Source organism: Chiloscyllium plagiosum, chromosome 15 (assembly GCF_004010195.1).
Source record: "Chiloscyllium plagiosum isolate BGI_BamShark_2017 chromosome 15, ASM401019v2, whole genome shotgun sequence".
Classification (NCBI taxonomy): Eukaryota; Metazoa; Chordata; class Chondrichthyes; order Orectolobiformes; family Hemiscylliidae; genus Chiloscyllium; species Chiloscyllium plagiosum.
Genome location: NC_057724.1, coordinates 16,659,767 through 16,674,192, shown reverse-complemented (window position 1 = coordinate 16,674,192; position 14,426 = coordinate 16,659,767). Strand labels below are relative to the sequence as shown.

At 41.7% G+C, this 14,426-nt stretch overlaps 1 protein-coding gene across 5 annotated transcripts in view; it reads right to left on the bottom strand.

Moving 5' to 3' along the window:
* Positions 1-14,426, bottom strand: part of elf1 (E74-like ETS transcription factor 1) — a 263,022-nt gene that overhangs the window by 48,713 nt on the left and 199,883 nt on the right. For all 5 annotated transcript variants that reach the window (XM_043704487.1, XM_043704490.1, XM_043704486.1 and 2 more), the window contains one exon: positions 756-1,116. In XM_043704487.1, coding sequence (XP_043560422.1) covers positions 756-827 — 72 coding nt within the window. In that variant the 5' untranslated portion in view covers positions 828-1,116. The remainder of the gene's footprint in view (positions 1-755; positions 1,117-14,426) is intronic.

The following is a 14,426-nucleotide window of genomic DNA, read 5'->3' as shown; positions in this document are numbered from 1 at the left end:
CTGAACTCTTTAGAAATTGAATGGGATTGCATTGCAACAAAGCTATCACTGCTAAAATGGAACTAGCTATCTTGGGATAAAGCTCCATCTAACTTTATCGCCATGGTAATAGTTTTCACTTCTCTAGCTTCGTTTCTCACCCTGTAATCCTCCCCTGACAAAGTTTCTTGTTCATTTGTAAACAGCTTTCATAAAATTACAGTAAGGTCAATGGCAAATATTCAAAGTTGGTTTTAGAGAGCCTTCTAGCTCACTGGCTTTTCATCAGTTTTTTTTAAATAACAAAGAATAATTTCTTCACCACAAAGCCCATTGTTGGTCATTATTTAAGGCGAGAAAGTGAAATTCTGAGGTTTGGTCACAATATAGTGAAGAATTTTTTTTTCCCAATTGTGCAGCCTTTCATGTCTGAATTCGCACATTGTCATTGTCTGATAGGAGGCCTGGACGTGATGAAAGAAAATTGAAGTAATTTGGTTGAAATCAAATGAAGTTGCCAGTAAAGCAAGTGCCGGAGGATCAGCAACATAACAAATGTACTTTTAATCCTTACTTCTGTAATGTAGTCATAGCCTCAAACTCTCAGGGAGACCCTGAATAGTCTCATCTGAAACTTGTTTTCACCTAGTTTCATTTCACCTGAAGACTCGGGCTCTCCATTGCAATTCATCAATCCAGTACAAAGCAACTTTGAGTAAAGTGGTTGCTCTGTGATACACTTGATGGTAAGCTGTACATTAAGCACATGGACATACCTGGTGTGCATCATCCATTCCGTTACTAGCAAATTCGAACACCAACTCAGTCTGTTGGACTGCAGCAGCCATGACTCTCAGAGCAAGGCCTCCAGCAGGGTAAAAGAGACTTTCTCAATGCTTATAGGAAAGAAGACTGCTTTGAGATTCAGGAGGTAGTCAGTGTGCAGAAGTAAATCAGTCTTGTTGGTCTTGATGACTTCAAGGAGAGCAAGCATGCATCGAAGGCTTTTAATCAGAACTGCACATAGGTCACAGGATATGACGACGATGCGTGGACAGTCGAGAACCTTCTCTTGTACTGGAGGTGGGATTACACTCTCGCAGAGAAGGTAGGTTCTTGAAACATCATGAATTAGATCTGAAAAAGTAAAGCATAAAGGATACATTAAGCTGGGAGTTGTTACATCACTGGTCACAATAAAGACTAGGAAGAAAGGTTAATATTTACTCCAAACATTAGGGCTAGTGATGCTGGTACCCAAAGGTAAGGCAACTTAGTTACTGAGACAAGACAGCCTTTTCAGTAAATCTGGTCGCAACAGGTTCCCCAAAGTCAGAGAATCAAGTATCCAGCAATGTGAATGGCATGATCCAAAATCCGATTGACCTGAGGTGTAAATACGTTTGCATGATTTGCTGGTTCAGTATATCTTCTAGAGTTCTGTTACGTCTTAATGAAGAACACTTTGAGGTAATTGCAGAACCACCAATTTTTATATTTTTGAAAAGGAGTTTTATTTGTTGATCAGAATGACTGAGTGGTTTATTGCAGCACTGTGCGGCAGACAGATATGGATTTGCAAAAATATTTCTAAACTTCAGGAGGTGCCAATTATGTCCAACGCATGAGGGAAGGTGGGTCAAGTACAGACCTGACACTTCCATGGAGGGTGTAAGAAGACAGAGTTCCAGAACATCACTGATACTTTGATGCACTTGTATATGATTACACTAACAAGAGTTTGGCAGATGCCCGATAACCTTTATCTGAGGCACGGTGAGCAATATGCAGGTCATGAAGGAGTAACAGAAAGAAAATAAATGAAACAAAAAAGTGCCAAGTTACACTGGAAGAAATTTTATAAAGGAACCCATTGGAATACACCTTTAGAAATCCCAAAATTTTCAATTTTATAGGCCTTTAATAAAGGCAGAAAGACAATTCTGTATTAAGCACAGAGCTTATTCATATTGGGATCTGAATTTGTGAAACGTTCTTGCCCGCTTTTTTCCAGAATCTCAAAGAGCTTAGTGCACATACACATGATGTAGTGTCAATGAGTCATTTCAACATACATTAACTACACTAGGGGGCATCTCAGTTCAAGGCAAACTTGAAAGCCCTTAAAACACTTAAGGTACAATTTTTGGCAATTATTCTAAGTGCATTCAAGCTTCAACAGAAACTGCAGATGAAGGAAATTCCCACAAACTTGTTTTGAGTGTTGACCCACAAGAATTGGGAACAACAACATCTCGACTGAGACTGTCCACAGGAGGCGGCATTTTTGTATCAAATTTGAAGCTGATCAACTATTCAGGATTTTTGAGAACAAATCAGCATCCCCAACAGAGAAATGTTCATTCTTAAATTGAGAAGTATATTTCTTTAAAAGGTGGGGAGCTAAAGACAACATGGGATGAAGTAGCAAGTGGTAGGAAAAGGTGTAATGAGCCTTTTAGTATCCTAATTTTTGGTTCTGATTTCCCACATTACTTCGGCATTGTATGGAAAGCAAGGTTTGAATGGTTTCATGCTACCAAACTTTTCTGGTCTTGAACAGTTAGTATGGATGCAGAAGCAGCTAACCCTATTGACATTAAAAACAAGTCAGCAACTTTTCCGCATTAGATTAGATTTTGGCCCAACAAGTCCACACCGACCCGCCGAAGCACAACCCACCCATACCCCTACATTTACCCCTTACCTAACACTACGGACAATTTAGCATGGCCAATTCACCTGACCTGCACATCTTTGGACTGTGGGAGGAAACCGGAGCACCCGGAGGAAACCCACGCAGACACGGGGAGAACGTGCAAACTCCACACAGTCAGTCGCCTGAGGCGGGAAATGAACCCGGGTCTCAGGTGCTGTGAGGCAGTAGTGCTAACCACTGTGCCACCATGCTGCCCACAAAGCATTATGAACAAACTGTTTAGTTTTCCACACAATCTTCATCATCCTGACATACAGTGGAAAGGAACAGTTACTACATGAAAATATTCTTCCTAACCCCTCAATCCACCAGAAGAAAATGAAAAAAGAAATCAATTGCTAATGGATTTTGGAGGAGATTTATTCTACATCATATTCTGTTGTGATGCTCATGCTCAATAATGAGGGCCCTCAGGTTACCAGAAGATACAGCAAAAGTTTTTTAAAAAGCACTGATGATTTACAGCGCATGAAAAATGCCTTTTCAATGTTTTCAATGTGTATAATGTGCAGGAACATAGAAGAAAACTAACAATATTTGCAATCCAAACAGATATGCAATTATGGTGAATTGCAAAATAATTTTAAATATTTATACAGTCAGCATACGGAAAGTTCCACAAAATCTGAGAATGCATAAGCCTGAACATCAAACCTCTGTTAGTGAAGATATCATCAAGGGATTTAAAGAAAATGAACAAGATTAACAATCCAAGTACATTACATTACAGGTCTAATCCAACCATTCCTCAGAGATGCAAGTTTATCTCCGGATGATTGATGAAATTATTTTCAAAAGAACCAACTTTTTTCCTGGTGTAAATTCCACCTTTGATGCAGGAACCTTTCTGTACAACTTCGTTATCATAAACTGTCAGGCTTCATTGCTGCAAGGCACCAGGACAGATTTTGTACCTTATATTGCAGCACATAAGCCAAGTCCATTTTTCCACCCCCACCCCCTAAAAGTCATGTTGTTGTATTTACTCAGTATTTAAGTCAACTTCCTTTCTAGCCATGGCATGTTATACTTGTATTAGCAGGCATCTCAATTCTTCACCCCACAAGTGTATATTTTTCTTGTCTGTTCTTATCTTATAACTGAGAGTTAAGGAACAAAATAGATGATATGGGCAATGTTAGAGAGATGTGCAGGATTTTAAAAAGGTACCCCTAACTGTTCAGTAGAGGCAGATAACATTTCAAAATATCATCATGCACACTTGTGCTAGCACTTCACTTATATACAGTACTTGACGGATAAGTTGACCATAGGTTTTAGAAGGATAATGCAAGCCTCTGAGGGTCAGCTTACAGGCTAACATATATGGGTTCTGACTTATTTCTGATCTATTATTTGTTTAAAAAAAATCTACACATTTGACATTTGAAAGAGATGAACAGTAATATTTAAAATGATATTAATAAGTTGACCACCAGGCAAAGAAGCTAAGCCCGAAAGACAATCAAACCGTGATGCATTACTGCCAAATTCGAGAAATGTTCAGCACTGATATGAAGAGTGATTATAAAACTGGCTGCTTATTTCCTTTATAATCTGAAGATAGATCATCATCATTACAGAAAATTCAAAGGAGATGGCTTGTATAAATTGCACCAGCAATAGTTTGCGACGTTTTCCTGCTACTGAATCATAGCAGAGTCTCAGTGGTTCCACCATTATACCAATGGGTTTCTCCTTGCTGTAATGATGATGAAGAAGTGATTTTGTGGAGTGTAATTAACTCCACCATTATCCAAAACCGATTTTTCTGCCAATTGTACATTCCCCTGCATTAATCCAACAAGGTGGTCATTAAAAGGTTATTTTTTTTTCCTCTGTGTTCTATGTGAAATTAGACATGTCAAATTCACTGCCAATTGTAAACAAGGGAGAAAATGTATTACAGGGCAATACAGTTCCACTAAATAGTTGTTTGCAGCTTTGGATAGGCACATGGATTGTGTGGTGGTAATGAGTTAGAGAAGAACTTAAATCCTGCATTTTATGGCATGTGGCCATGTTGTGAAGTTTTATTTGGAGTGACACGGGCTGATGTGAATCGCAGTGCTGTCCATTCTGTGAAACACTGTCAAAATTGCAGCTCAAAAGAAGTGACTCACAGATTTCAAGGTACTTAAATTTCCAGTTATCCAATCTAATCATAAGTAATACACTATTTTTTGAACTAAGTCAGAAGGCTGTGGGTTCAATTCCTATACCAGAGGTTTGAGAACATAGTCCAAGCGAACACTTCAACAGCAGTACTGAGGATGTGCTGCAGTCTCAAAAAACAAAATGGATTCTGAAATGGCATGTTAAACCTAAGCTTCACAACTCTCACGTTTGTGTGGGTCTAAAAATATACCATGGCACTATTTTGAAGAAAAAAGAACAGTTGCATTGGCCAGAATTTATTTCTCAATTAATGTTCACTAAAACAGATGATCTGATCACCATTACATTGCTCACTTGCTCCTTTTCCGACTACACAAGTGTCAAACTGATCTCTTTTCTCACTGTCTCCCTGGCAACCACTCCACCCCCCTCCACCCACCACCTTTAAATCCTCCCGAGCAGCTCTAGCAATCCATCTTTTTATACAGGTCACTTTTACGCAGAAGAGATTCCAATAATCCAAAAAATGTGAACCCTTCTTCCCTACACCAGCACACCACACATTCATCTGTTCTATCCTCCTATTCCTACATCACCCTCAAGGACCTTTCTAAATTCCTCCCTAATTTGTTGAATTCTCTCCTCAGAACCTCATCATTTTCTCTTCCTATGTGCTGGTCCCTCTCCCCATTGAGAATATTATAGACCCTTTCAGAGATATTCTTGATCCTGGCACCAGGGAAGCAATACACCATTCTGATGTCTCATTGCCAGCTGCAAAAACAACTGTCTTTGGCTCTAACTCGAGAGTTCCCTGTCACAACTGATCACTTGTAGGTCAGGTATGATGACATAGTTGGTATGGTTAGTAGGTTTCCAGATGACACTGAAATTGGTGGTGTAGGGGCCTGCCAAGGTTACCTCAGAATACAATGGCACCTTGATCAGATGGACCTGTGGGCCAAGGAGTGGGCAGACGGAGTTTAATTTAGATTGGTGCTGCATTTGGAAAGGCAAGTCAGACTTATACACTTAATGGTAAGGTCATGAGGAGTGTTGCTGAACAAAGAGACATTGGAGTATAGGTTCATAGTGCCTTGAAAGTAGAGTCACAGGTAGATAGGATAGTGAAGGCGGCATTTAGTATGCTTTCCTTTATTGGTCAGAGCATTGAGTATAAGAGTTGGGAAGTCATGTTGCGGCTGTACAGGACATTGGTTGGGTTACTTTTGTGCATTTCTGCTCTCCCTGTTACAGAAAGGATGTTGTGAAACTTGAAAGGGTTCAGACAGGTTTTACAAAGCTGTTGCCAGGGTTTGTAGGTCTGAGTTACAGGGAGAAGCTGAATAGACCGAGGCTGTTTTTCTTGAAGTTTCAGAGGCTGAGGCATGACCTTATAGACGTTCATAAAATCAAGAGTGGCATGGATAGAGTGAATAGACAAGGTCTTTTCCCCAGGATGGGTGAGTCCAGAACTAGAGGCATAGGTTTAGGGTGAGAGGGGAAAAATTTAAAAGGGACCTAAGGGGCAACTTTTTCACACAGAGGGTGGTACATGTATGGAATGAGCTGCCAGAGGAAGTGGTGGAGGCTGGTACAATTACAACATTTAAAAGGCATCTGGATGGGTACATAAATATGAAGGGTATAGAGGGACATGGGCCACACGCTGGCAAATGGGACTAGATTAATTTAGGATATCTGGTTGTTGTGGACGAGTTGGACAAAAGGGTCAACATCCATGCTATACATCTCTATGACTCCATGCTCCATATGGCATCTTACTCTGTGATGACTGGCTTGGCTTCCTGTATGTACAACTTCAAATAGTACTCAGTGGCCAGAAAGCACTTTGGGTTAATCTGTGTTCATGAAAGTGCTAGTAAGATTGATTTGAGTCCTTTCAACCCTTTGGAGTCATACAACATAAATAGATGATGGCAAATCTCAAAATGCCGCTCAACACATTTGCTCAGCAGGGTCCCAAGAAATTACACACCCAAAAAAAGAAAACCAGATTAGAGTAGTTAAGTTAGAATTCAGCACTTCTGGATTCAACAGAAAAGCATTGGTGAGGGACAGAATTGAGCTCAGTAGTGAATTTTGTGCAGAGGGGTTAGATCCCTGAAGCTGTCACAGAGCTGAATATCACAGATTACAAATACCACACTGTAGACTGCGCTTGAACACACTGCGCTCTAGAATAATCTACAGCAGACTACACTAGAACGCTACCTTCTGGAAGAAACACAGGGAGCAAATGGACTTGAACACATCAGGATAAATATATTACCTATTCTAACTATAAATCAGAGCCTGGTATTATCTATGAGTTACATGTATTCACTTTCCACATATAACAAATTGTGCTAATAGGAAGTATAAGTCTGAAGACAGTCTGTGAATTTGCCTTTTTCTCAACCGTTCTGGAAAGAACCTAAACTCAAAGTGGCACAAAAGCACACAGTAAAAGGCTGAGAATTCCTCTCCCCAGCCCCCGGGCAGAATAGACTTTCAGCATTCAAAGCAGGCCCCTTGCATGAAGATTTGCCAAATGGCAATTGGTCAACGAAGAGGCAACAAGTGCCAACTAAACCATGAACCAGCTAAGCAGCAGCACCTCCACCAGGGAACAAGGAGGACGCTCAAGCAGTTTGAGGGAACAAAACCAAATTCAGAATTGAGAGAAGGGCTACAGAACTTCCCCGAGAATTAAAAGCATCGAGATGTTCTACAGTTAATGCTACATTGTGAAACGCAGTGTTGCACAAACGGTCATCTGATCCTAATTATGGGAAATGAAGTTTGTCATGGGCCTCCACATTTCTACACTGTTCCTATGGTCAAATTTGCAACTCAGCTCAGCAAAACAACAGCCTTTCTTCTTAATAAAATTGGACACAGCTTTCACACACACACAAAATAATTACGATAAACTTTGTAGACTATCTTCTTTCCTCCCCCTCCTCAGATTGGAATAATTAACTGGCTTTAAAAAAATAAAGAAAGCTCGGTTTACATTCATGGTCTGTATCATGTTGGTTGGCCTCAGTAGTAGAGATTTTATATGCTTGTGGGGGGGGAATCAGTTAGCTGGATAGCTAGTTTGCAATGCAGAGTGATGCCAACAATATGGGTTCAAATCGTACACTGAGGTTATCATGAAAACCATTCCTTCCCAACCTCTCCCCTCACCTGAGGCACGAACAGCCTGTGGTCTGCTAGGACTACGGTGACTTTGTCTTTAGAGGTGGTGTATGCAACCTCAGTATCCCTAGTTTGGTTGGTTGGTTGACGTGATGGGTTCAGTAATTTACCTGTCCTCTACCTTCTGCTGCAAAATGTGCATATTTGAAGTAAATGTGGTCTACGATGCCTCTTCCAGTGCCAAAGATTGGTCTTACCATGTGAAGAACAGATAAAGGTAGGAGATTTTTCCTATAATCCAACACATCCTGAGGAGCAGAGAAAACAAAATGGTGAAGAAGAATGGAGGGAAAATAATGAAATGGAAGCTGGCTTCTGAGCACAAGGTAGGATTGGAGAACAGTGAGACGCAGATCAAAGTGGCCTCTCTGCAAAGGGGAAAAACAAACACATCTCTGGAACAGGACTCAAACTGAAGCAGTAGTATTACAAAGTTCTGGATTTTGTTAAAAAATACACATGGATGTTAGAAACAGTTGAGATTCAGATCTCTCGAGAACAAATGAACCAAATGGCTTTCCTTATCTACAGCTATCTTGTAACCTTACGATCACCTAGGCATCCTGTTAGAATTACTTAATTATCCTCTTCAGAAGAATTATCCACTGCCACCAGGTCAGAATAAGGCTGCTTCCAGCTGGAATGGTCTCTGCAGCCAAATAACTTTCCAGAAAGACTCAAAACTTGCGCAAAATGGCCAACTGGGTGAAAACTGGAGCTAGCACCTGTGGAGCGGTTTCACAGAAATGCTTCAATACTTTCAAACATTGGCAGAAATAAATCAAGTAAACAGGATTCCTTTCGGTACACATATTTTACTACTCTATAAACTTTAGTCTAAGCTAGGAAGGAAGCAATGTGTGCCAATGAACTCCTTAACCCCTTCCAAGCTCATTTGCATTATCATTTTAATAAGGACCAATGTAGCATAGCACACAAATCTTGTGTGTCAGTGAAAGCAGATTCGATGTTGCTTAGGCAACTGTGACAGCTTCAAGTGGGCAAACTCAAACAAACCAAGCAAATTACCCCACCCAGACTCTGAGCTGGAGATATTTTCAGCATTACTTCCCTTTTAGTGTAGTCAAATATGTAAATACTGCAGACACGTTCAGAATCAACAAATGTAGCACCTTAAAATAGCAGGGAAAAGATGATGGTGGAAAGCACCCAGTTCTACAGAAACGCCAGCAAGTTGGACCATAATTGCTGCCGGGTCTACATTGGCAACTCCGATTGTTACCAAGATTTGCAAGCAACTGTTATACCTAGCATGTTATTCCAGTCAATTGGTATGTCTCCAGCACCACCTTAGTTTTAATTTTTTTGTAATGATCTCCATGCCTCAATTAACCAGAATGTAGATCATCCTGTCACTTGTTGTTTAGTTGTTGACACTTTACTGGCACTATCTGATACTGTTGATCACCTGCCGAGAACTATTATATGGCCTATCGATAGTCCACTCACAACATTTGTATGATCTTTTGATCTCTCTGGTTATAAAGTCTGTGCTGGGTGCTCTCTTCACTTCACCTGGCGATGGGGCAGCACTGCAAAAACTTGTGTTTTCAAATAAACCTGTTGGACTATAACCTGGTGTTGTGTGACTTTTGACCAATATCACTCTTAGTCATCATGGTAAAACAGTCAATAAATAAATAAAAAGAGGACTCTGTGCAATTTGGTTACTTTGCATTGAACCGGTTTTTAAATTTTTATACTATTCCATAAAATATTTTATTAGGAACACAAATTAAAACATGTTATGATACGACTTTGCTCGTTACTGGAGGAATTACAGGTTTGCTTTCCTATCATATGCATGGGGATCAATTATCTCAGTTGACTTAATGACTACGGTATAGTGTGGAATAAAGCTGACAACTCCCTGACCACAGAGAGTTCATGGAGGTCTTGCCACACTTTATCCCAAACCTGTGGGCTGGTTACCTTTGAACTATAGGTAACCACCTGTGTTTCCATCCAATGGTGCAAGATGGTCATGATCCTTCGTGAAACATAGCTGCTTGCCACTGTTGCACAGTTTGTTTTCAGTGCTCATTGTGAAGAGAAGATGCTGCTGATCAAGGTAAATCCAGGATGCTCCAAGTTAGAGCAGGGACATGGCCCTCAAAACATTGTTGGAATCTCATTCTGTACTGTGGTTGTATCTCAATACCAAACTTCCAACTCCAGTACACGTGATATTTGTGCTTCAACACTCTCAAACTCGCTGCCAATTTTTGGACTGCTATGGCACACTGCTACATCCTGTCCATTATCGTGCAGGCAAAATGCTATGTTACAAAAAAAAACGACCTTAAAGTCTCAGAGGGCAAAGGCAGCATTTCTACATTGTCAAAACTCTGCATTAAAAAGAATATTATCAGTTAATACTAACTCAGATATTTCTCCCATAATCTAGTTACACGCATGGAACCTTTCAAAAGGTAACCCTTTCTAGCAGTTGTGCGGTTATTCTTTTCTGACACATTTATTACAGGTGCACAAAGCTAAAAGGTTGGAAACTCCCTGGAAGCTGCTCTGGCCAAATAATTTTGATGGAGCCAGAGTTGCAGGGGAAACCCAGCCTGAGTGCTGAGCTAATAATGGAGAAGAGAGAGTAGATCCCTAGAGATGTCTTGGCACATACCTCTACCTATAGTGGACTTGCACATTCTTCAGAGATGAAAGGTGCAGATGGTTAAGAATGATGGACGAGAACACAATCTTCACTAATGCTGCCAACTGTCTTCTTTCTGCACTAAATATGATAAGACATAACATTCAAAGACTCCACAGTTCTACACATGAATGTAATGGCATCAGCATTCAGACCATTTTGATTCTGCTTCTATGAAGCTTTCTTCCCAATTAATAACTCCATATGAATGCTGCTGTTATTGTGGATCAGTTAGCTGGACGGCTGGTTCCCAATGCAGAGGGGTGCCAATAGTATGAGCTCAATTCCCTCGCCTGTTGAGATTATCGTGAAAGATTCTCCTTCTCAACGTCTCCCCTCGCCTGAGGAGTGGCAACGCTCAGGTTAGACCACCACCAGTCATCTCTCCCTAATGAGACGGTAGGTCTGGAAGGACTCTGGTGACTTTTTACAGTAGGCATATTTGATAGCACATGTGGCAGATGGTGAAGGAAGCAACAAGGAGGAATAATCTGTTTGATCACATCTTTATCGAGCTACCTACTGCAGATACATCTATCCATGACAGCATAACCAGCGCATAGTCGTTGTTGTGGAGACGAAGTTCCCATCTTTGCAGTTAGGATACCCTCCTCCCAAAGTAAATGGGATAAGCTTTAATCAGATCGAGCAACAGGAAACTGGGCCCATAGCATCTCATGGATACCATCCGCAGCAAAGTTCTCTTCAATCATAATCTAAAACATTTCCCCATTCTACCATTACCATCAAGCTGGCAGATTGAGCCTGGTTCAAGAGAAGTGCCAGGGCATGCCTGGAACACTCCCTGTGATATCACAAAATGGCTCAAGGTACTGGACACTGGAAAAATCTTGGGCCCTGTCAACACTTCAGCAACAGTACTGAAGACTTGTGCTCCAGGACTCACTGCATCCCTAGCCAAGCCGTTCCAATATAGCTACAACATTGGCATCTTCTCAACAATGTGGAAAATTGCCCAGGTATGTCCTATACACAAAAGCAAGACAAAGCCACTCTAGCCAATTGGCAAAGTGATGGAAAAAGTTGTAGACAGTGCTATCAGTGGCACTGGCAAATAAACCTGATCAAAATGATGATTGTTGGGATCCAGCCACCGCCTCTGAACTCCCTGACCTAATTACAGCATTGGTCCATAAAAGACCTGAATTCCAGAGGGCAGGTGAGAGTAACTAACCTTGCCATCAAGGCAGTATTTGACCAAGTATTGTATTAAAGAGCAAAACTGGAGTCAATGGGAACTGGGGGAAAGGTCTCCGCTGATTGGAATCTTGCCCAGCACAAGGGAAGACGTTTGAGTTCGTGGGAGGTTAATCATCTCAGCTCCAGGACATCTCTACAGGAGTTTCTCAGGATTACGTTCTAGGCCCAACCATCTTCAACTGCTTCATAAATGACCTTCCCTCCATCACAAGGTCAGAAGTGGGGATATTCACTGACGACTGCACGATGTTCAGCACCATTCGTGACTCCTCAGATACTGAAGCTGTCAGTGTTCAAATGCAGCAAGACCTGGACAATAGCAAGGCTTTGACTTGTAATTGGATAGTAACATTCACAGAACATAGATCGTTACAGCATAGTACAGGCCCTTCGGCCCTCGATGTTGTGCCGACCTGTGAAAATAATCTGATGCCCAGCTACACCGTTCCATTATTATCCATATATATGTTCAATGCCCTTAAGGTCAGCGAGTCTAATACTGTTGCGGGCAGGCTGTTCCAAGGCCCGACTACTCTCGGAGTGAATAAACTACCCCAAATATCTGTCCAAAATCTATCACCCTTCAACTTAAAGTTATGTCCCTTCATGTTACCTTCACCATCCGAGGAAACAGGCTCTCACTGTCCACGCTATCTAACCCTCTGATTATCTTATACGTCTCGATTAAGTCACCTCTCAACCTTTTTTTCTCCAATGAAAACAGCCTCAGTTCCTTCAGCCTTTCCTTATAAGTCCTTCCTTCCACACCAGGCAACGTCCTAGTAAATCTCCTCTGAACCCTTTCCAAAGCTTCCACATCCTTCCTATAATGCGGTGACCAGAACTGCATGCAATACTCCAGCTGTGGCCTTACCAGTGTCTTGTACAGCTGAAGCATGACCTCGTGACTCCGAAACTCAATCCCCCTACCAATAAACGCCAATACACTGTCTGCCTTCCTAACAACCTGGGTGGCAACTTTCAGGGATTTATGCACCTGGACACCGAGATCTCTCTGTTCATCTATACTGCCAAGAATTTTACCATTAGCCCAGTATTCTGTGATCCTGTCACTTCTTCCGAAGTGAACTACCTCACACCTTTCCGCATTAAACTCCATTTGCCACTTCTCAGCCCAGCTCTGCATCTTATCTATGTAATGGAAAATTAAGAAATGTTACATTTACTGTAAAATTTGAAAAATAATGCTTTTCCAAAATTCAATGCTGTGCTGAACTTCGTAAACAATATCTAGCTAAGGTTTGCAGCCAGCTTGTCTCTGTGCGAATTCTGTAAACATTCAACTCGACCTGGTGACAGTCGAACTCAATAAAAACTGAAGAACTGTTATGTCCAAGACCAAGGGGATGAGAGAATAACAACTTGACTTTTCCCAGTCTTTGCCCTTGAGAGTGTGATAACAAACAGTATCTGAATAATACTCAGGTACCCCTTACATTGAGGCATCTGGCTAAATGTACGGGTCAATTCTGCAGAATTTAAATAAAGCTCCTTTCTTTGCTCTTGCTAACAGTTGAGTCAAGTTGATTTAATTTTCACGGCAGTAAACTTGTGGGTTCGTCCAGGACCCCGTGACTGGGTGAGATTCTTAAGATTCCTGGGAGGTGCAGGCACCAGCGCCTTGAAAGTGCCTGTGCTGAATTGGCCCTTTTGCATGAGAGGACTGGGAATTTGTGGATCGCCCGAGCACCGGGGCTCGAATCGAACAGGGTCAGTGTAAGAGTCGTGGCTTAAGTAATCCTACATACAGACTCATTCTAAGAGAATAAATACAGCAGGAAAAAGGTTCAGTGAACTCTCGAGTGGTATTAGAGCAAAACCCAAGGGAAGGGGATTGCCATCTCCAGAGTGTTTAAGAGACAGCAAGTGTAAAGATGGTTTTAGACTTGGAACCACCACTGGCTGAGTTGGACTCGCCAAAGACGTACCGGGTATGTGGTTTCTTGTTTTACGAAAACCAAGGCATTGAGGCAGACGTGCCCTCTGCGAGAGGGGACCTCCGGAGGTAAGAAAGCAAGTAAAAGGGAAAAGATAATGGTATCACAAGAGAGAGCTGAACACTTTTCCAGTTACACTAAAAATGGGCTCTGGCAAGAGCAAACAAAAGGAGAGTCCACACAGGACTTGGAATGCCAACCAAAAATGCAATACATGCTAAATAATTACAGCCCAGAGTCTGTAAAACAGTTAGAATTGTGGAGAAAGTGAGGTCTGCAGATGCTGGAGATCAGAGCTGGAAATGTGTTGCTGGAAAAGCGCAGCAGGTCAGGCAGCATCCAGGGAACAGGAGAATCGACGTTTCGGGCATAAGCCCTTCTTCAGGAATGGGGAAAGTTTGTCCAGCAGGCTAAGATAAAAGGTAGGGAGGAAGGACTTGGGGGAGGGGCGTCGGAAATGTGATAGGTGGAAAGAGGTCAAGGTGAGGGTGAAAGGTCAGACTGGGGTGGGGGCGGAGAGGGCGGGAAGAAGATTGCA